Here is a 22,244-nt window from a genome sequence, read left to right as displayed (position 1 = left end):
ATTTGTTGTTTCCTGTCTTGTTCATTTTTGCCATTCTCACTGGTGTGAGGTGGTATCTCATTGTGGTTTTGATTTGAATTTCCCTGATGACAAGTGATGCAGAGCATTTTTTCATGTGCTTGTTGGCCATGTGTATGTCTTCTTTGGTGAAATTTCTGTTCATGTCTTCTGCCCATTTCATGATTGGATATTTTGTTTCTTGGGTGTTGTGTTTGATAAGTTCTTTATAGATCTTGGATACTAGCCCTTTATCTGATAAGTCATTTGCAAATATCTTCTCCCATTCTGTAGGTTGTCTTTTAGTTTTGTTGACTGTTTCTTTTGCTGTGCAGAAGCTTCTTATCTTGATGAAGTCCCAATAATTCATTTTTGCTTTTGTTTCCCTTTCCTTCATAGATGTATCTTTTTTTTTATAGATGTATCTTGCAAAAAGTTGCTGTGGCCAAGTTCAAAAAGGGTGTTGCCTGTGTTCTCCTCTAGGATTTTGATGGATTCTTGCCTCACATTTAGATCTTTCAATCATTTTGAGTTGATCTTTGTATATGGTGTTAAGAGAATGGTCTAGTTTCATTCTTCTGCACGTGGCTGTCTCAATTTCCCCAGCACCATTTATTGAATAAACTGTCCTTTTTCCAGTGGATAGTCTTTCCTGCTTTGTAGAAGATGAGTTGACCATAGAGTTGAGGGCCCATTTCTGGGTCCTCTATTCTGTTCCATTGAGCTATGTGTCTGTTTTTTTGTGCAGTATCATACTATCTTGATGATCACAGCTTTGTAATACAGCTTGAAATCCAGCATTTTGATGCCCCCAGCATTGGTTTTCTTTTTAGTGTTCCTCTAGCTATTCGGGGTCTGTTCTGATTCCATAAAAATCTTAAGATGATTTGTTCCAACTCTATGAAGAAAGTCCATGGTATTTTGATAGGGCTTGAATTGAATATGTACATTGCTCTGGGTAGCATAGACATTTTCATAATATTGATTCTTTCATTCCAATCCACGAGCATGGAAAGTTTTCCATCTCTCTGTGTCTTCCTCAATTTCTTTCATTAGTGTTCTGTAGTTTTTAGGGTATAGATACTTTACCTCTTTGGTTAGGTTTATTCCTAGGTATCTTACGCTTTTGGGTGCAATTGTAAATGGGATTGATTCCTTAATTTCTCCTTCTTCTGTATCACTGTTAGTGTATAGAAATGCCACTGATTTCGTGTGTTGATTTTGTATCCTGCCACCTTGCTGAATTGCTGTATGAGATCTAGCAATCTTGGGGTGGAGTCTTTTGGGTTTTCTACATACAATATCATGTCCTCTACAAAGAGTGGGGGTTTGGCTTTTTTGCCATATTGAATGCCTTTTATTGCTTTTTGTTGCCTGATTGCTGAGGCTAGGACTTCTAGTACTATGCTGAATAACAGTGGTGAGAGTGGATATACCTGTCGTGTTCCTGATCTTAGGGAAAAGGCTTTCAATTTTTCTCCATTGAGAATGATATTCGGGGCAGCCCCGGTGGTGCAGCAGTTTGGCGCTGCCTGAAGCTTGGGGTGTGATCCTGGAGACCCAGGATCGAGTCCCACATCGGGCTCCCTGCATGGAGCCTGCTCCTCCTTCTGTCTGTGTCTCTGCCTCTCTCTCTCTCTCTCTCTCTCTCTCTCTCTCTCTGTGTTTATGAATAAATAAATAAAATCTTAAAAAAAAGAGAGAGAGAATGATATTCGGTGTGGGCTTTTCATAAATGACTTTTGAGATATTGAGGAATGTGCCCTCTATCCCTACACTATGAAGAGTTTTAATCAGGAATGAATGCTGTATTTTGTCAAATGCTTTCTCTGCATCTATTGAGAGGATCATATAATTCTTGTTTTTTCTCTTGTTGATGTGATGTATCACATTGACTATTTTACCAGTGTTGAACCACCCTTGCATCCCGGGGATAAATCCCACTTGGTCATGGTGAATAATCCTCTTAATGTATTGTTGGATCCTATTGGCTAGTATCTTGGTGGGAATTTTTGCATCCATGTTTATTAAGAATATTGGTCTGTAATTCTCTTTTTTGGTGGTGTCTTTGTCTGGTTTTAGGATCAAGGTAATGCTGGCCTCATAAAATGAGTTTGGAAGTATTCCCTCTGTGTCTATCCTTCAAAACAGCTTTAGTAGAATAGGCATTATTTAAAAAAAAAGATTTTATTTATTTATTCATGAGAGACCCAGAGAGACACAGGCAGAGACACAGGCAGAGGGAGAAGCAGGATCCACACTGGGACCCCAATATGGCACTCAATCCTGTGACTCCAGGACCACACCCCTGGGCTGAAGGCAGGTGTCAAACTGCTTAGCCACCGATGTGTCCCAAATAGGTATTATTTCTTCTTTAAACGTTTGGTAGAATTCCCCTGGGAAGCCATCTGGCCCTGGACTTTTGCATCTTGGGAGGTTTTTGATAACTGCTTCACTTTCTTCCCTGGTTATTGGCCTGTTCAGGTTTTCTATTTTTTTCTGTTCCAGTTTTGACAATTTGTGGGTTTCCAGAAATGCATCCATTTCTTCTAGATTGCCTGATTTTTTTGGCATATAGCTGCTCATAATACGTTTTAAAAATCATTTGTATTTCCTTGGTATTGGTTGTAATCTCTCCTCTTTCATTCGTAATTTTATTGAGTCTTTTTTTATTTTTAATAAGGCTGGCTAGGGGTTTATCTATCTTATTAATTCTTTCAGAGAACGAGCTCCTGGTTTTGTTGAACTGTTCTACAGTTCTGGTCTCTATTTCATTGAGTTCTGCTCAAATCATTATTATCTCTCTTCTGCTTGGTGTAGGCTTTACTTGCTGTTCTTTCTCCAATTCCTTTAGGTGCAAGGTTAGCTTGTGTATTTGAGTTTTTTTCCAATTTTTTGAGGGATGCTTGTATTGCGATGTATTTCCCTCTTAGGACTGCTTTTGCTGTATCCCAAAGATTTTGAACAATTGTATCTTCATTTTCATTAGTTTCTATGAATCTTTTTAATTCTTCTCTAATTTCCTTGTTGACCCTTTCATCTTTAAGTAGGATGCTCTTTAACCTCCATGTGTTTGAGTTTCTTCCAAATTTCTTCTTGATTGAGTTCTAGTTTCAAAGCATTGTGATCTGAAACTATGCAGGGGAATCAGTTGAAACCTGATTTGTGACCCAGTATGTGGTCCAATCTGGAGAAAGTTCCATTTGCACTTGAGAAGAATGTGTATTCTGTTGCATTCGGATGGAAAGTTCTGTATATATCTGTGAAATCCATCTGGTCCAGTGTATCATTTAAGGTTCTTGTTTCTTTGATGATGTTGTGATGAGAATATTTGTCATTTGCTGAATGTGCTGTGTTGAAGTCTCCTACTCTTAGTGTATTATTACCTAAGTATCTCTTTACTCTAGTTATTAATTAATTGATATACTTGATCACTCCCACATTAGGGGCATAAATATTCATGATTGTTAGGTCTTCTTGTTGGATAGACCCCTTAAGGTATAGTGTCCCTCTTCATCTCTTACTACAGTCTTTGGGATAAACTTTAATTTATCTGATATGAGGATTCCTACCCCAGCTTTCTTTTGAGAACCATTTGAATGGTAAATGGTTCTCCACCCCTTCATTTTCAGGCTGACGGTGTCCTTAGGTCTATCATAAGTCTCTTATAGACAGCAAATAGATGAGTCTTGCTTTTTTATTCAGTCCAATATCCTGTGTCTTTTGATGGGACCATTTAGCCCACTCACATTCAAAGTAACTATTGAAAGATATGAATTTAGTGTCCTCATATTACCTATTCAGTCCCTGTTTTGTGGATTATTTCTTTGGGCTCCCTCTTTCTTTTACAGCGTCCCCCTTAATATTTCTTGCTGGGCCAGTTTGGTGGTCACATATTCTTTCAGTTTCTGCCTATCCTGGAAGCCCTTTATCTCTCCTTCTATTCTGAATGAGAGCCTTGCTGGGTAAAGTACTCTTGGCTGCATGTTCTTCTCATTTAGGACCCTGACTATGCTATGCCCCCCCTTTCCGGCCTGCCAGGCCTTTGTGAAGAGGTCTACTGTTAATCTGATATTTCTCCCCATATAAGTTAAGAATCTCTTGTCTTGTGCTGCTTTGAGAATTTTCTCTTTATCTTTGGAATTTGCAAGTTTCACTATGAAATGTCGAGGCGTTGAACAGTTTTCATTGATTTTTTGGGGTGTCCTCTCTATCTCCTGGATCTGAATACCTGTTTCCTTCCCCAGATTTGGGAAGGTCTCAGCTGATTTTTTCAAATATATTTTGTGGTCCTCTCTCTCAGCCTCTTCTGGAATCCCAATTAGATTATATTCTTCCTTCTCAGGCTATCATTTATTTCTCTAAGACTTTCCTCATGGACTCTTAATTGTTTTTCTATTTTTTCATCAGCTTACTTCCTTACCATAACTTGTCTTCTATGTCACTCACTCTCTCTTCCACCTCATTAGCCCTAGCCATTAGAACATCCAGTTTGGATTGCATTTCATTTAATCTATTTTTAATTTCAGCCTGATTAGATCTTAATTCTGCAGTAACAAAGTCTCTAGAGTCCTTTATGCATTTTTCCAGAGCCACCAGTAGCTTTATAACTGTACTTCTGAATTGAGTTTCTGACATAGTATTGAAATCCAAATTCTGTAACTCTGTGGCAGAGAGTACTGTTTCCGGTTCTTTCTTTTGTGGTGAATTCTTCCTTCTAGTCATTTTATCCAGTGCACAGTGGCTCTGTGAGTAGGCTGAGTCAAAAATATCAACCATGACCTAAGTAAAATACACCCTTGATGATTCTGAAGAGGTCAGAGATCAGAAAATAAAAGAAAAGAAGAATAGAACAAAATAAAACAAAAAGACCACTAAAGTGAAAAATTTTAAAACAAAGTAGTAAAAATAAAAAGCCAAAAACCAAAAACAAAGAAGAAGAAAAAAGAAAAAAAGAAAGAAATAAAATTAAAGAAAAGAAAAAAAAGGAGGGGATGGTGGTGGTGAGGAAGTAGTAGTGGACAGAGAATGTAGTCTACTTGAGAGGTCCTACAGGGTGATCCTCTTGGTTCTGAGTGTATTAAGTTCTGTATGTTAGAAGATGCTCAATCCCAAATTTATACAAACCAGCAATCCTTATATAAAGCCCCAACACTGACCACAAAAACATAAACAAGATTAGAAAGGGGGTACAGAATGGGAAGGAAAAGAGAGAATATAATCTCACAGAATGAACCAACACAGTGTTCCACTTGGTTCTGGGTATATTTTGGTTGTGTGTTAGAAGGTACTAACTTCCACCATTGTAAAACAAAATGAGGCAGAAAAACAAAAACAAAATACCCATATCTCATATATCTACCAAAATTAAGTTGAATACATTGAAGAGAATCCAGAAGTGAAAAATATATCTAAGACATGTAATTGTAGAAATATGAAAGTCAAAAAGGAAAAAAACTTAAAAATGAAGAGTTGGTAAAATATTGTATTTAAGGTGGGAAAAGAGAAAAAAATATTGGAAATTTTTAGTCTGATATAAAAATGAGTCGTAATGGGGAAAAAAAAAGGACCCTCTAGTTCAATATACATTTTCCCTCAGTCCTGGAGCTTTCCAGGCCTGCTTTTTCAGTAAACTTGCTTTTCCCCTGTCCTTCTAGCTGGTCTTCTGGGGAAAGTGTCTGCTGTGCTGATTCTCAGGTGTCTGTACCAGGGGGAGATGCCCCGCCTCCTGCCAGGTGGGGGCTCGGTGGGAGCTGTCTACTCGTGAGGCCTGTGTTCCCTAGTGGCCCCACCTCTCCTAGGCACATGGTGAAACAAGGAGGAACAACAACACTGGCAGCGGCCAGGTTTCCAGCTCTGGAGTCAAGTCAGTAGCCAGTCTGCCTGTCAACACTGGTCTAGATTCTCCTGGGGGCCAGCGTGGTTGCGGTGATCTGCACAGCTTGGGGGCATCCAGCAGCAGGAGGGTTCTTACTTTCCTGTGCCCTCCCCGCTTCCGCCTGTCCCAGGGGGAGTGCAGGATGGCTGGCTTTGTCCACTTGGACGCCCTGGGATCTGGGGCCCTGTGCCACTGGACCCGTGCTCCCAGGGACCACCTCTCCTGGAGGGAATGGGGCACAGCCACCTCCATCCATTGCCAGGGTCTAGTGTAAAGGCCACTCCGGAGCCTACCCACCTAACTGACTGGCCTCTCCCAAATGCCCCCAGAGGGTTGCTGCCCTCCAACCCTTTACCAATTTTGGACCGTATTTTGCAGTGACCTTTCCCCCAGGGGCCCCTCCTCTTATAGTGACTTCAGGAATCTTGAGTCTTCACTACCCCTCCTGTGATTCTGCCCAATTTCCCTGCTAAGCACTTTTCCATCAGGGAAAATTCCTGTGCAGATTTGTAAAGTTTCCACTTCTCCAGGACTGGGCTTTCCTGCCTCGGAGGATTTCGCTGCTCTGCTTCAGCCCTGCTAGTCACGGTTCCCCTCTCCCACTTTATTCTTTTGTGTTTTTTTTTTCACCTTCCTACATTGTTAGAAGTGAAAACCCTTCTCTCTGTAGCGTTCCTGGCTGTTGTCTCTTTAAATCTCAGGTTGAATTAGTAGCTGTTCAGGATGTTTTGAAAGTTACCTAGGTAAGTTTGTGGGATCAGATGAGTTGACGACCCCTACTCCTCTGCCATCTTGCACATAATCCATTGTCCTGATTTTTAAATGATCGGGAGTCCAGTTTCTATCACTGACTTCTTATGTGTCTTTATGCAATTTTCTTAGCCTCTGTAAGTGTCCTCTCAGATAAAAGAGTATTGAAAACACGTTTCACACAGTTGTTTTAAAATTTAAATTGTATTTTAAATTGATAAATATTATTTTCTTTTTATTTCTCTCTTATCTCAATTCATTAAAAAGACATTATTATTCAATTCTGTTAGGCCAATAATTGTGCCTGGTAAAGCCCTCACTCATGACCATATTTATCTTATGCCCTGTGATAGTATATGCCATGTCTGTGCACCTGTTTAAGAAACCATATGATTTTATTTCTATGTGGAATTTAAGAAACAAAACAAACAATAATGGGGGGAAAAAGAGAGACAAACCAAGAAACAGACTCTTAACTATAGAGAACAAACTGACGGTTACTAGAGGGGAGGTGGATGAGGGGATGGGTGAAATCAGTGATAGGTGTTAAGGAGGACACTTGTTGTGAGGAGTACTGGATGTGGTATGGAAGTGGTGAATTACTATATTGTGCACCTGAAACTAATAATACACTGTATATTAGCTAACTGGAATGTAAATAAAACTTTAAAGACATCAGATAAATAAAATTGAAACATATTACATTTAAATAAAGAGATGATTGACACTGTAAGTCACTGTAAGATATCTTAAATGAAAGCTTCCCAGTTTATTTTTAAGTAATTCAAATTTTTAATTCAATACAGTATTATCATGTGCATATGTTTTTTTTTGTGTTGTGTCATGATTAGATAAATGTTCACCAGACTGAGAACTATGCCAGACACTGTGGATCTCACTGTCAACTGTAATTGAGTAGAAATTCAAGAATCTCCTACTGTAACTTTTTCTGGTGATAGTAGGAAGCAAATATGAGCTTAGGTTTCATAATTTAAAAATGAAAAGAAATAGTCTCACTGATAACATAGGGTCATTAATACATCAGGGTTCTGTTCTAAGATTTTAAACTAATTTAAGCTGTTGTGTTAAATGAAAAAGGGGAATATCCTCTTTAAAAAGGAGAAGGTACTTCCTTGAGAACTGTATTATAGTCTTTATCTCCACAGGAGAACTTTACTTCTCTTGAACATTTAAGCAGACTTTTGGTTTCAGCTATTTCAAATAAGAAATTACAGTGGTATGAGTTTTTGCCCTTCAGTTTTATCATAGCTTGGCCTATCTAACAGTAATTAATATGTGGAACAGATGCCTTTCTTCAAAGTCACAGGGGAATAGTCAAGAACTCAGACTCTAGAGTCAGATGATCTGGGTTCAAATCTCAGCTCTGTGTCCTTGGAGAATATTCTTAACCACTCTGGTGCCACATGTGTCTTATCTGTAAAGTGGAAATGAGCATAGTATTTTCCTCACACAGTTGCTTTGAGAATTTAATAAGTTAGAACAATGAAATATATAAACATAAAATATATTATTTTAAATCACCATAAGTTCTCTCATTTTGCTTCACATTATACACTCTAGCTTCATCCATGTTGTTGCAGATGGCAAGATTTCATTCTTTTTAATGGCTGAATAATATTCCATTATATATATGTATATATATATTCATTGTTATATGTGAATATAATATATATATTCTTTATATATATGAATATAATATATATTATTTAATTTATATAATATTTATATTCTTCAAATAATATATGTATATATGAATATATATATATTCTTTACCCATTCATCTATGCTAAGTGAAATAAGTCAGTCAGAGAAAGACAAACACCGTATGTTTTCATTCATATGTGGAATTTAAGAAGTCAAAGAGATGAACATAGGGGAAGAGGGGAATAATGAGAGAGAGAGAGAGAGAGAGAGAAGCAAACTATAGAAGACTCTTAACTGTAGAGAACAAACTGAGGGTTGATGGAGGGGAGGTGGGGGAGGGGAATGGGCTAAATGGTGATGGGTATTAAGGATGGCACTTGTTGGGATCAGCAATAGGTGTTATATGTAAATGATGAATCACTAAATCCTACTCCTGTATGTTAACTAACTAGAATTTAAATAAAAATTTGAAACAAAAATAAATAAATTAGTAAATAAAACCAAATGAAAAAATAATAAGTTCTTTCTTATTTCTCATCACTTCCTCTTTGTCTCATCAGTACAATTAGTAAGCCATGAAATCTAGAAATGAAGAGGGAATGGGGAATGAAAAAAGATAGCAAAACTACAAAAATAATCCCTCCTACTAAAATTATTTGGGGGAGGAGTCAGTTTCACATCTCTTATTCTTTAACACCTGATAAATTGAAAAAAAAGTTCCAGTTTTTCATATCAGTGAACTAAGGTTTTAATTTAAACCATGTTTGAATTCATTTTTTAATAGGCTATAAATTTGAAGTTCACAAATTACTCAATAAGGTGGGTTGATTCCTCCTCTCTGAAATAAAGGATTGTACCAGATGATCTTATTTATAGTTCTCAAATAGAATGTACATATAAATTTAATATTTTATTTAAGGATTGAAAGAAAATCCACATTCTTGAATCTCATGTCCATATTATCCAAATACACCTGTTTCTGTGATCGACACAGGAAGTGAAACTAAGCTAGGCCAGAGATGATATTTGATATGATCCCCTCAAGTCTGATTCTTAATCATTTGCAATATATTTTCCCAACATGTGACTGAGAGATGTTTGAATTTCTAAATAATTTTGTCTCCATATTGGATTCAAACATATTCTATTTAATAATTTTCCCAATAAATCACTTTCTTCCACTGACAAATTTGATCCCATTGTTTTGTTCATGTTCTTATACCCAACAGGTTCTTGGATGAAGTACAGTCCTATTCTGGAGTTAACAAAATGAGTGTGCAGAACTTGGCCACTGTCTTTGGCCCTAATATCCTGCGCCCCAAAGTGGAAGATCCTTTGACTATCATGGAGGGTAAGTAAATTATTAACCTATACCTTCATCAAGAGAACAATAAACTCTTTTGTTTGTTTTGTTTTTTCTAAAATTTATTTATATTCTCTATACCGAAAGTGGGTCCCCAATTCACAACCTTCAGATCAAGAGTCATATGCTCTATTGACTGAGCCAGCCAGGCACTCCTAATCACCTGTCTTTTGGTTGATCAGAGTATATTCTTTTCTGAGGAATCTAGGGAAATACGTATCTGTGTGGTAACTCCATTTATTGACCTAAGTTCTTTAAGTGCAAAATCTTCTCATTAGGAGTCATGCATTCTTTTGAGTTTACTAAACATAATTTACTAAAAGATTCCTCAGTAGCCTTACAAGAGTAAATCAGCTGTAAAGTACTATGAAAGAACTAGAAAAATCTAGTTCACTTTTTGAGCCTCATGCAATTTTCAGAAAGTTTTAAAAGTAACTATTTTAAGCTAATATATTTTTATTAATTTTGGTTTTACTTGACTGATTTCAAGAAGTAGAAAAAATGGTTCTCTGTAAGATAATGCTGCTTATAAACTGTTTTGAAACATGAATTGTTTTCTAGATTAGAAAATGCCTCAAATTCTTTTTCACAATGAACTTCTACTTCCATTTGTTTCCAGCAGGCCTTACTGCTTAAGTGCCCTTTTTACCTATGGCCATTAATACTATCATTGTTTTCTAAAAATTGGACTAATTGGGATACGTGGGTGGCTCAGTGATTGTCTGCCTTTGGCTCAGGGCATGATCCCAGGGTCCTGGGATTGAGTTCCACATTGGCCTCCCCACATGGAGCCTGCTTCTCCCTCTGCCAATGTCTCTGCCTCTCTCTATGTGTCTCTCATGAATAAATAAATAAGATCTTTTTTTAAAAAAATGGATTAATTGAACATTTAAGAATTTAGTAAGGAAGGGGGAAAGAGAAAGAATGATGATTTTTAGTTTTACTCTGAGCTTATTTAGAACAAAATATACTCCTGATACGTTCCTTTCTTGAAAATTCTAATATTTTCATTCCTCTATGTCATATGAGACAGAAAGAAAGCTTTTTAAGTGTCTGCCTACATCAGCTCAGCTTCATTTCCTTGTCAGATATTTAGGGCGATATCAACCGAACATCAGATTTTGGGCAGTACATTAGTTGGTACAGAAAACGTAATTTCTTTTGGAAGAGTTTAGCAGACATTAGGAAATGTAAAATGTGAAGCTATATGAAGCATACAGATACTTTAGTCTATTGTTTTCTAAAAACTTTTATTATAAACTAGAATGTATATGATAAGGAAAACCACCAATAACAGGCACACATATAAATCTTAGTGAATTTATATAAGACAAATACTCTAGGGAATGCCTGGGTGGCTCAGTGGTTGAGTGTCTGTCTTCAGTTCAGGGCGTGGTCCTGGGGTCCTGGGATAGAGTCTGCATCGGGCTCCCTGTGGGGAGTCTGCTTCTCCTTCTGCCTGTGTCCCTGCCTCTCTTTCTGTGTGTCTCTCACAAATAAATAAATACAATCTTTGAAAAAAAAAAAAAGACAATACTCTAGAAATCATCACCTAGGTAGAGAAAGAAAACTTTTTTAGGCATCCCAAAAGTCCATTGCTGTGTCCTGTTCCTCCATCTTACTGCTCTACTCACTTAAAATTCTATTTTACTACACAGACATTTTAATCAATCACTTCCTTGCATTTTGGTGTAGTTTTATCAACAAAATATATTTCCTGGGCATTATATTTAATTTTACAATTATTTTATTTGATATCTTTTTAACATCTTTGGCCCTAATATCCTGACTTCAGTAACATAAAAAGGATAATAAACCAACACCAGTGGGTTTTAATCCCAGGAAGGAAAACTTGGCTAGCCATTTAAAAATCAATGTAATTCACCATATTAACAGACAAAAAAATTTTTCTTAAAAATCTTCTCCATGGATACAAAAAAGTATTTTACAAAATCTAATGCCATTCATGATAAAGACTGTTAGCAAATTAGAAATAAAAGGAACTTAACCTAAGAAAAGTTGTCTATAAAAAATTTAGTTATAATATTATACTTAATGGTGAAAGATGAATGCTTTCCCCCTAAGATTGGGCATAAGGTAAGATTGCCTATTTTTGGCCCTTCATCTGTAGTAAAAATCCTAGCTAGTGCAACAAAATATTAAGAAGGAATTGAAGGCAAACAGATTAGAAAAGGAAATTGTAAAACTCTGTTTATTCACAGACAACATGATAATTTATGTAGAAAATTCTAGGGAATCTACAAGGAAAGCTACTATAACTAATAAGTGAACTCATCAAGGTCACATGGTATAATGTCAATTCATAAAAATTCATTTATTTCTATACACTAACATTGAATAATTAGAAATTGAAATAAAAATAGAATTTTAGAGCAACACTTAAAAATATAAAAAACGGATAAAGTTAAGAAAATATAAATAAGACATATATCCTGAAAACTACTAAACATTTATGAAAAAAAATATGCTCATCAATTAGAATAGCCAAAATCAATAAGCTATTACTTTTCCTAAAGTTTACCTATAGTCTCAATGTAATTCCCAAAAATATCACAGAAAAAATTTTATTTGTAGAAATTGGCAATCTGATTATAAATCTTACATGGAAATAAAAATTATGTAGAATAGCCAAAACAATATGAAGAGGAAAAACAAAGTTGAAATATACTACTTGAAGACTCAATATAATGTCACCAGTAATCAAGACAGTGTGATATGAATATAGACATATAGATCAATGTCATAGAACAGAATCCAGAAATAAACCCACACATGTCATCATTTGTTTTTGACGTATGTGCCAAGTTAGTTCGGTGGGAAAGTGATAGTCATTTCAACAAATGATACTGAAAAATTGCTTATCTGTTTAAATATTCACCCAAAATTTTTAGTCAAATGTTCATATCAACTTTATTTCAAAATACTCCAATCTGAAAACAGACCAGGTGTCCATCAATCAGTGAACAGATAATTTTTGGTACGTTCATAAAATGGAATACTACTCAGCAATAGAAAGAATGAACTATTAATACATCCAATAATATGGGTAAATGTCATAAGTATTATGCTAAGTGAATACTGCCTAGACACAAAGACTTCATATTGTATAATTCCATTTATGTGAAATTCTAGAAACAGAAAAACAATAGTGTTAGAAAGCAGATCAGTGGTTGTCATGGTTGGGAGATGGAGGTAGGGAATTGGCTACAAATAGGCACAAGGGAATTGTCTATATCATGATTAGACGTTTCCAGGACTGTCATTTGTCAAAATTCATGATATAACTTACATCTACACATATACAAAATGACACATGTACAAGTTTATTCATTGCAAAAATACAAATTGAAACTACATTTCACAGAGAGCTGTCATATATGTGTATATGTAAGTGTATTTTGAAGTGCCTACATAATTTTCCTTTAAAGCAAAATCGAATTCTTATCCAATTTTTATGAAGAAGTGCCTATAATATGGTTTAAATTCAACCTTCATAGAAGTGTACAAGCGAGAGAGAATTTCTGGATCATGTAGCACAGTGGGACTCCTGGATCTGCTCGGACTCTTCAGAATGGGCTGGTGATTCTGACCTCATTATTTGGGCTTCATGTTTTTCATTAGTAACCCAAGGAAGAGAATGACAGAGAGGAGGAAATAAAAAGGAAAAGAGAGTATATAGTGATACATACTTGATCATTACTAAGCTAGTCTGTCCTAAAAAGATATAAAAATTGAAAGAAATTCCCTTTACAAGAACTATTGCCATTTATTATTCTGGAAACTAGAAGAAAGCAAAGCCTCCCAAGGTAGAAGAAAGAGATTTCTAGATCACTAGGACCGTGACAGTCACTCTATAATTATGGCAGGTAACTGGCATGACTGTTCACAGACTCATGATAGAGACCTTGGGAATGTCGCTCTTCAATTAATTAAATGCCCTACATGGTTCACAGCTATAGTGAGAAGCAGTCATGCTTCAAATGTTAATATTCCAGTGAAGGGGAAAAGCTCCATTTTTTCCCAAAGTACTAGACAGAGTCATATATAATAGAGGCTGCTAATATTTGAAAGTGTGTCTGTCATATGAGCAAATAGTAAAACAGGACTAAATACACATGTCTTCAAACAGTACATAATGAGAGTGTTGACAGCCATTTTAACTATACTAAAATCTTTTCATCAGAATCATTCACTCCTCCATGCACTGAAAATAGGATGACAAATTCAGAGGTAGCTAGAAAAGATAGATATATAAGACCATTAGTTTTATTGAGTCCTTCTTCTTCCACAAATAAATAGATGTCTTTTATTTAATTTCTTATTTAGAATAACCCCAAGTTTACTTGTTACTACTACAGTTAAAATTCCAACAGCTGAAACATAATAGGATGAGTGCGTGCTTTGGAGGAAGAAGACAAAGTATGAAATTTCGCCTTGGTCATTTATCATCTATGTGACCTTGAGCAAACAGCTTAACCTCTCTGAACCTCAGTTTTCTCATCTGGAAAGTTTCAAGTCCTATCTTATAGCCTTTGAGAAGCTTAATTTAAAAGATTTAAGTGAAACATCTCCACCTAACATAGTGTTTCTCAAACTCTAATATACATAGGAATCACCTGGAGATATTGTTAACATGCAAGCTCTGATTCAGAAGGTCTGCAGCAGGTCCTGCAATTTTGAAACTCCCAGGTGATATTTATGCTACTATTCTGTTACTGCTAGTGTCATCAAGGAGCTGGTTAGAAATGTAAAATCTCATGCCCCCCACAATGCCTACATTTTAACAGAATTCAGGTAATTTGAATGAATATTAATGTTTGAGCAACACTGACATCAGACCTGGCACACTGAAGATTCTTGATGTAAATATACTGTAAGTTTTGGATGATCACAGAAGTGTGCAGGACATAGATGGATTTATCACAATTTTTTCATATTCAAAATATGATTTTGAATTATACTCAAGTCAGATTTTGTCAAAGTGTTGCTTTAAGCGAAAGAATGACCTCCCCAACATATCAGGCCTCTACTCTCTGACAGCTACTCAATTATTAGCTGTTTGGTAGAAACCTGCATTGTCAAAGCCCTTCTCATCATTTTGTTCACAAAATCTCAATTTAAGTATTTTATATAGAAACTACACTTATGGGGATCCCTGGGTGGCGCAGTGGTTTGGCGCCTGCCTTTGGCCCAGGGCGCGATCCTGGAGACCCGGGATCGAATCCCACGTCGGGCTCCCGGTGCATGGAGCCTGCTTCTCCCTCTGCCTGTGTCTCTGCCTCTCTCTCTCTCTCACTGTGTGCCTATCATAAATAAATAAAAAAAAGTATAAAAAAAAAAGAAACTACACTTATTAACTAAAATTTAAATTGTTTTGCTATGTTTATTTATTGAAGATTATTCCTAAGAGCTTTTATAAACCCAGTTAACACATCAGATCAGTATAGTTCAAGCCAAAGCAAAGATGATTGATGTTTTTATTTGCCTATACTGTTTTATTATGGGTACATGAATAACTGAATATTTAAAGATTTTCTTGGGCTATTGAGGGAGGAGGGGCTCCAAATTAGAAAACTAATTGAGAAGCCTGGTTAATGATGACAGCCAATTTTAAGGGATAGGAACTCAGTTTCTAAGGCAGTGAGGAATATGTGAAAATATGTTTGAGATTTCAGCTAATATGCTGAAATTGATAAACCCATTAATTTTTTTAAAGAAATTATTGCTTTTAATAATAAATCAGCTATTTCATCCATTATGGTCTGTTAATTTTACTGTCTGAAATTTGTATTCATTTCTAATTCATACTTTACAGTGCATAGTAAAAAATATGAGAATCAAATGGAAATTATAGTATTTTCATCTGTGTAAGATAATTATTATTTCTCAAAGTTCTTTTCATTGTTTAAAATGCCCTGCCTAATGCTTTGCTGTTTCTTATAGAGTAGGTTTGGTAGTAAAAGATTCTCTCAGTTTTTGTTTATCTAGCTAGATCTTTATTTCCCCTCCATTTTTTTTTTTTAAGATTTTATTTATTTACTCATAAGAGACACAGAGAGAAAGAAAGAGGCAGAGGCAGAAGCAGGCTCCATGCAGGGAGCCAGATGTGGGACTCGATCCCGGGTCTTCAGGATCAGGCCCTGGGCTGAAGGCGGTGCTAAACCACTGAGCCACCTGGGCTGCCCTTCCCCTCCATTTTGAATATAGATTTGTTGGATACAGAATTCTTGTGTGACAGTCTTTCAACATTTTGCATATCCTATTACCTTCTGGCAATGAGAAATTATGAGAAATCAACTATTAATCTTCTTAAGGATCCTTTGTACATGAGTTGGCTCTCTCTTGCTACTTTCAAGTTTTTTTTTTTTGGTTTTTTTGTTTTTTGTTTTTTTTTTAGTTTAAGACAGCTTGACTATGATGGGTCTAGGTTTAGATCCTTTTGCATTCTCATTTTCAGATATTACAATTCTTTCTTTTGCCTGCTTATATCTGCTGTTAATTCCCTCTCCTGATTTTTTGTTCATTTCAGTTATTATACTTTTCAACCCCAGAATATTTGGTTCATTTATATGCTTTCTGTATCTTTATTGATAATCTCTATTTGGTGAGACAGTATTCTCATTTTCATCTGGTCTCTTTAGATACGGTTTCCTTTAGTTATTAGAGCACATTCAAAATAACCAATTTAAAGTCTTTATCTAGTGAGTGCCCTGTCTGGGCTTCCTCAGAGTGTATTTTTCCTACATATGGGCCATAAGGTCTTTATTCTTTGTATGTCTCATAATTTTCATTGAAAAACTGGACATTTTTAAAAGATTTTATTTATTTATTCATGAGAGACACACAGAGAGAGAGAGAGGCAGAGACATAGGCAGAGGTTAGAAGCAGGCTCCACGCAGGGAGCCCAATGCAGAACTTGATCCCCGGACTCCAGGATCGTGCCCTGGACCGAAGGCAGGTGCTAAAACCACTGAGCCACCCAGGGATCCCTGGACATTTTTAGTAGTAAAATACTGTGAGGGCTTTGGATATCAGGTCCTCTCCCTCCTCAGATTTGCTGTTGTTTGTTTAGTGCTTTTTCTGAACTAATTCTATAGAGTTTATATTCTTCACCAAATGTGGCCACTGAAGTTTATGCTTGGTTTGCTTGGTTGTCAATTAGTTATTGACAAAGATTTCCTTCTATTGCCTCGGCTAATAAGTTTCCCTTTTTTTTTTTTTTTTTTTTTGCCAAGGGGCTCTGTATGCAAATCTTTGACAGTCAGGTAGGTAGTTCGCAACTCTGCAGTAGCCTTCAGTTTCTGCTTGTACAGAGCCTCAAAATCAGCTAGAGGTGAGAGCCTAGGGACTTATTAGTTCTTTCCTGAGCATGCACACAGCTGCAGGGATGTACATAACCCTAAACATGCGTGTAGTCTTCTAAACTCCCAGGAATAGATCCAAGCTTTTCAAAAACCCCCTATGGAAATCTCATTCCTCAGATTTATCTTTTAAGCTTGTGGTTAGCCTATTGTCTGTCCCAACTGTTATTCCGCTGCTTCTGGCAGCTGGGATGTTAAACAATAGAGCCCTCATTATTTCTGAACGACGCCCCTGAGAAAAACGCTCTTCACACTGGTCAAATTCCTAGTCAGATCAAATAAGGACATGCATTGTGAGGGCGTCTTCAAGAGAACCACCAAACAGGTCAAACAATGGCAATATTCTGGGAATGGAGTTTTGGAATTCCAACTGTGTTCTGGCCATTGCAGGGACTGCCAAGCTGCCAGTTCCCACTGGGATTGGGGAATATTAGTTTTTAAGGCTATTGCAAAGCTAGGGAGAATAGGATGAGGACAAAGTTAAAATACCACAGAGCTTGATGTTCTTACTGAGTCAACCTTTTTTCCTGAATAAACATTTTCCGGACTGTATCGAGCCTTTAATTAACTTCCAGATTCCTACAAATGTTGATTCAGAATACTTTTGTGAATTGCTCTTATGGAGAAGAGGATTTTTGGAGATCCTTATTACACCATTCTGGCTGATGTTACTTAAAATGCCTCAAAGCTTTTGAATAGTGAACAAAAGTCATATGGAACTTCATTATCTTGCAACATTAGAAAGACAGACCATATACCCACCAGAGATCATATAGGACTCTACTAAGAAATGCCACTAAAATATATTGATCGTTTGAGTCAATTGTCAAATGAGAGATAACATTGACCTTCTCTTAAGACTTCTCATAATTAAATCTCAAACTTCTAGGAAATGGTGTATAATGATTAAAAGCCTATTCTCTGGAACTAGCTCACTCCGTTTCAAGCCCTGATTCTGCTCCTTAATGGCTTTGTGACCTTGGTCAAGTTATTTAACATTTGCAATACAATGATAATAAACTACCTATTCATAGATTTGTTTTAAAATCCAACTAAAGGGATAACAAAAGTAAAGTGCTTCGTACAGTTCATTATATATAGTAAATGCTCAAGCACTTTTAGCTTCTTTTGCTATTGTCATCATTAAGAATATAGTTCAGCAGTACTGACAGTAATGCTTAATGTTCATCTGAATGTGGTTCTTTAAGAGTCCTTTTCAAAATGAGAAATAAAACTATTTCACTCATACAACTGTGTTTTCTTCGCAATTACAGGCACTGTGGTGGTCCAGCAGTTGATGTCAGTAATGATTAGCAAACATGATCGCCTCTTCCCTAAAGATACAGAACCACAAGGCAAACCCCAAGATGGAGTGAGCAACAACAATAATGAAATTCAGAAGAAAGCCACCATGGGCCAGTTACAGAACAAGGAGAACAATAATACCAAGGATAGTCCTGGTAGGCAGTGCTCTTGGGAAAAGTCCGAGTCTCCCCAGAGAAGCAGCGTGGATAATGGATCCCCCACAGCTCTACCAGGGAGTAAAACCAACAGCCCAAGGAACAGCGTTCATAAGCTGGATGTCTCTAGGAGCCCCCCTCTCATGGTCAAAAAGAATCCTGCTTTCAACAAGGGCAGTGGGATAGTCACCAATGGGTCCTTCAGCAGCGGTAATGCAGAAGGTCTGGAGAAAACCCAGACCACTCCCAATGGGAGCTTACAGGCCAGAAGGACCTCTTCACTGAAGGGGTCTGGTACCAAAATGGGCACTCACAGTGTACAGAATGGAACAGTGCGAATGGGCATTTTGAACCCTGACACACTTGGGAACCCCTTGAACGGTCGCAGCATGAGCTGGCTGCCTAATGGCTATGTGACCCTTAGGGATAATAAGCAGAAAGAGCAAGCAGGAGAGTCAGGCCAGCACAATAGGCTCTCCACCTATGATAATGTCCATCAGCAGTTCTCCATGATGAACCTTGATGACAAGCAGAGTGTTGACAGTGCCACCTGGTCCACTTCCTCCTGTGAAATCTCCCTCCCCGAGAATTCCAACTCCTGCCGTTCCTCCACCACCACCTGCCCAGAACAAGACTTTTATGGGGGTAATTTTGAGGACCCTGTTTTGGATGGGCCCCCGCAGGATGACCTCTCCCACCCTGGGGACTATGAAAACAAAAGCGACCGGAGGAGTGTGGGAGGCCGGAGTAGTCGTGCCACCAGCAGCAGTGACAACAGTGAGACATTTGTGGGCAACAACACCAGCAACCACAGTGCACTGCACAGCTTAGTGTCCAGCCTAAAACAGGAGATGACCAAGCAGAAGATAGAGTATGAGTCCCGGATAAAAAGGTGAGGAAAATCTGGAGCTCCTAACTACCAGAAAGGGTGCAACAACCTCCTGTTGTGGGACACGTCTGCACAGGAGGTTAAACGAACTGGCTCCAGGGTCACAGACCCGAGTTCAAGTCCAGGATTCACTCTTTAGTTGTAAGCTGTGGGTTATGGGGGAGGCTCTCTATGAGCTATGGATTCTTACTGTGAAAATCTTAAATATGAGTAGTTTTTACCTTAAAAGCATGTGAGAAATCCTTAAGCATTGTCCCTGGCACAGAATCAGTGCTCAATAATGTTATCTTCTGTAATTAGATATGTGGGTTTCTGTTAAGGCCTGGAAAGAGAGTGGAGGGATAAATGGAAAGTAAGGATCCTGTTTTCACTGGTGCGAAGAGGATGAAATGAGGGTGAAGAAAAGGTGTCAAAAAAACCCCAGATCTTTTTTTCTCATTCTTTTCATCTTTGAATGCTAAGAGAGTGTCCGCTGCCTGCTGGGCTCAGCTCCAGGCCTTGAGGGTTCAAGCAGTGAATAAAACAGACCAAAACTCAGCCCTCATGGAACCAGAGCAATAAGTAAAGTAGATTGGATGCTAAGTAGAAGACTAATGCAGGCAAGTGGACTCAGATGCCTTGGTGAGGTCTAAATTCACGTGTGGTCACAGAGGAAGCTGAGCAGATACCTGGAGAGGAGCAAGTGGAAATGCCATGAGATGGGATGGGCAGGGGGCCCCGAGAGGGAACAGAGCGAGGTGACAGAGGACCTTGAGGATCATTGTAAATCTGGCTTTTATCTGAGATTGGAGTCCATGGAGGTTTTGAGAAAGGTGTGAATATGACGTGTGTTCATATGGACAAGGGAAACTGTAGGCTAAACAAGGAGCAAAAACTGTGATTTGTAAGGAAGAATTATGCCAAAACCTAATTTATATCAGTTTACATCTTCTCATAAGGCGACCAAGGTGGAAGTATGCTTAGCAACTTCTCTAGGGAAGCTGCCTAGGCTGGATAAGAGGTGTTTGCCGGGTGTCCTGTGTTCACAGCCCTGACTCTCAGATGTTCCATGGACTTGAGAGGTGGGAATATGGAGAATGAGCCCAAGGCTCACAAACAGGACCCTGGGCCAGAAACCACAAGTCCCACCCCCGCGTTTTCACCGTGGTTACAGAAATTCTAAAACCTATGGTCTTTATGTTCTCCCTTCAGCTTAGTGTAGGGGAAAGGACACTAACTCTCCAGGAGGAGACGGCCCGAGGCTCAGTTCAGCATGGAGCGGCCAGTGTCAGGCTGTGTGACTTGGTGGCCCTCCTCCTTCATGGGTGTTCTAGGGTCCTCACAGTAATGGACACCATTCTTTGTCCTACTTCAATTGCTGCCATGGCTCCAGACGCCACGGGGCTCCTTCCTTATACATAAAGTTGGCTCCAACGTATTTTACTATGTGTCCCACCCATTTGTCAATTATCAGGCCAAACGATACATATTCCAAGAACTTTGGTCAAGTAAACTGAAGTACTACTTATACGTTAGGTTGAAAAATTACTTTCTTAGAAAGTCATTTTTGTAAACCTTCCTGAGCAGACACTTGGCTTGAATTTTTCTATATAATGCCACGTGACAGGAGGTTTATGGAAGAAAAGAAATGTCCTCTGCTTATAAGGTAACTCTGTTTCTAAGTGTAGTTTTTGGAACCACTGGCTACCAGAACTCTGGAGTTTCTGCCAATGCATGATGATAACTTAGCACTTAGCACTGGCAAGCGAGAGATAGCACTATCAACTTAGTACTTGTATGAACAGAGGGGAAAAAGCTGTTCTGAATGGCTGCTGGTGGACACATTCACTTATGAGAACATTGGTGGCCTATTTATGTTCTGTAATCTGTGGCACATTTCAGAGACCTTGATAAAATAATTGAACTTCCCAGGAGAATGTCATCTCAATGGGCCCTTTTACTGTAGCATTCTTACCTGCCTGACCACTAGAGGAGAAGATACACAGCAGAGTGGGGCAGAGGAGCTGCCCCATGCCCAAACCACAGAAATAGGAGAGGTTATTTGTTCTAGTAAATTTTGGTCATTCTTAATTATAGGCATACATTTCTCTTTCAATTTCTTTTAAACTCCATCCCATAAATATTAAAGTTAGAGACAAATTCATAGATAGATGATATAGGTAGGTGATAGATAATATTTTACTTTGTTTAGTTATCAATCACTGATATATGTTGTTTAGCTTTTAAACATGTAAGTTTCATGTTCTTTTACTCCCTCAAAATTAGTTTCTAACTTTACTGTTTGTGCTCGGAGATAATTGTTTCTATGATATCAATTATTTAGGCTGGTTAAAACTATTCTCTTTTTACTGGTTTGAGATTCTATATATGACTAATAGATCAAGTCTGTCAATCAAGTTGTTCAAATCTTTTACATTTCCCCTAATTTCTATCAGATAGATCTATAATTTCTGAGAAAGAAAAATCTCCTAATGTTATTATAGATTTATCAATTTCTCCTTATAATTTTGTTAAATTTTATATTGAATACTTTGAGGCTAGACTACTAGGTAAATAAAAATAAAGTATTGTTTATATCTCCCTGATGAACTAGTCCTCTTGTCATTAAGTAATGGTCATCTTTAATTGTAATCACTTTTTTTGCCAGAAACCTACTTTTTCTGGATACTAATATTGCTATGCCACTTTTGATTCGTGACTTTCTGGCATAAGAGACTTGTGAAATACCTAGCAATGACATTTTCACTATCATTATTTTTCCCTTGATTGAAAGCAAATATGATGTCCTCTTTCCTTCCCACTTTACCAGACTTTCCCCTTTCTTTTAATAAAGCCAGCTTCACATGAAATGAGTCCAGGA

The 22,244-nt window shown here is 37.5% G+C and overlaps 1 protein-coding gene across 10 annotated transcripts in view; it reads left to right on the top strand.

Annotated features, from left to right (window-relative positions):
* Positions 1-22,244, top strand: part of ARHGAP24 (Rho GTPase activating protein 24) — a 726,334-nt gene that overhangs the window by 702,029 nt on the left and 2,061 nt on the right. For all 10 annotated transcript variants that reach the window (XM_055312959.1, XM_055312961.1, XM_055312960.1 and 7 more), the window contains 2 exons: positions 9,520-9,641; positions 18,310-19,387. In XM_055312959.1, the coding sequence (XP_055168934.1) occupies positions 9,520-9,641; positions 18,310-19,387 (1,200 nt within the window). The remainder of the gene's footprint in view (positions 1-9,519; positions 9,642-18,309; positions 19,388-22,244) is intronic.

This window comes from Nyctereutes procyonoides, unplaced genomic scaffold (assembly GCF_905146905.1).
Source record: "Nyctereutes procyonoides isolate TBG_1078 unplaced genomic scaffold, NYPRO_anot_genome, whole genome shotgun sequence".
NCBI lineage: Eukaryota > Metazoa > Chordata > Mammalia > Carnivora > Canidae > Nyctereutes > Nyctereutes procyonoides.
Note: the sequence above shows the minus strand (reverse complement) of the source record. Positions and strands in the feature narration are given on the sequence as shown.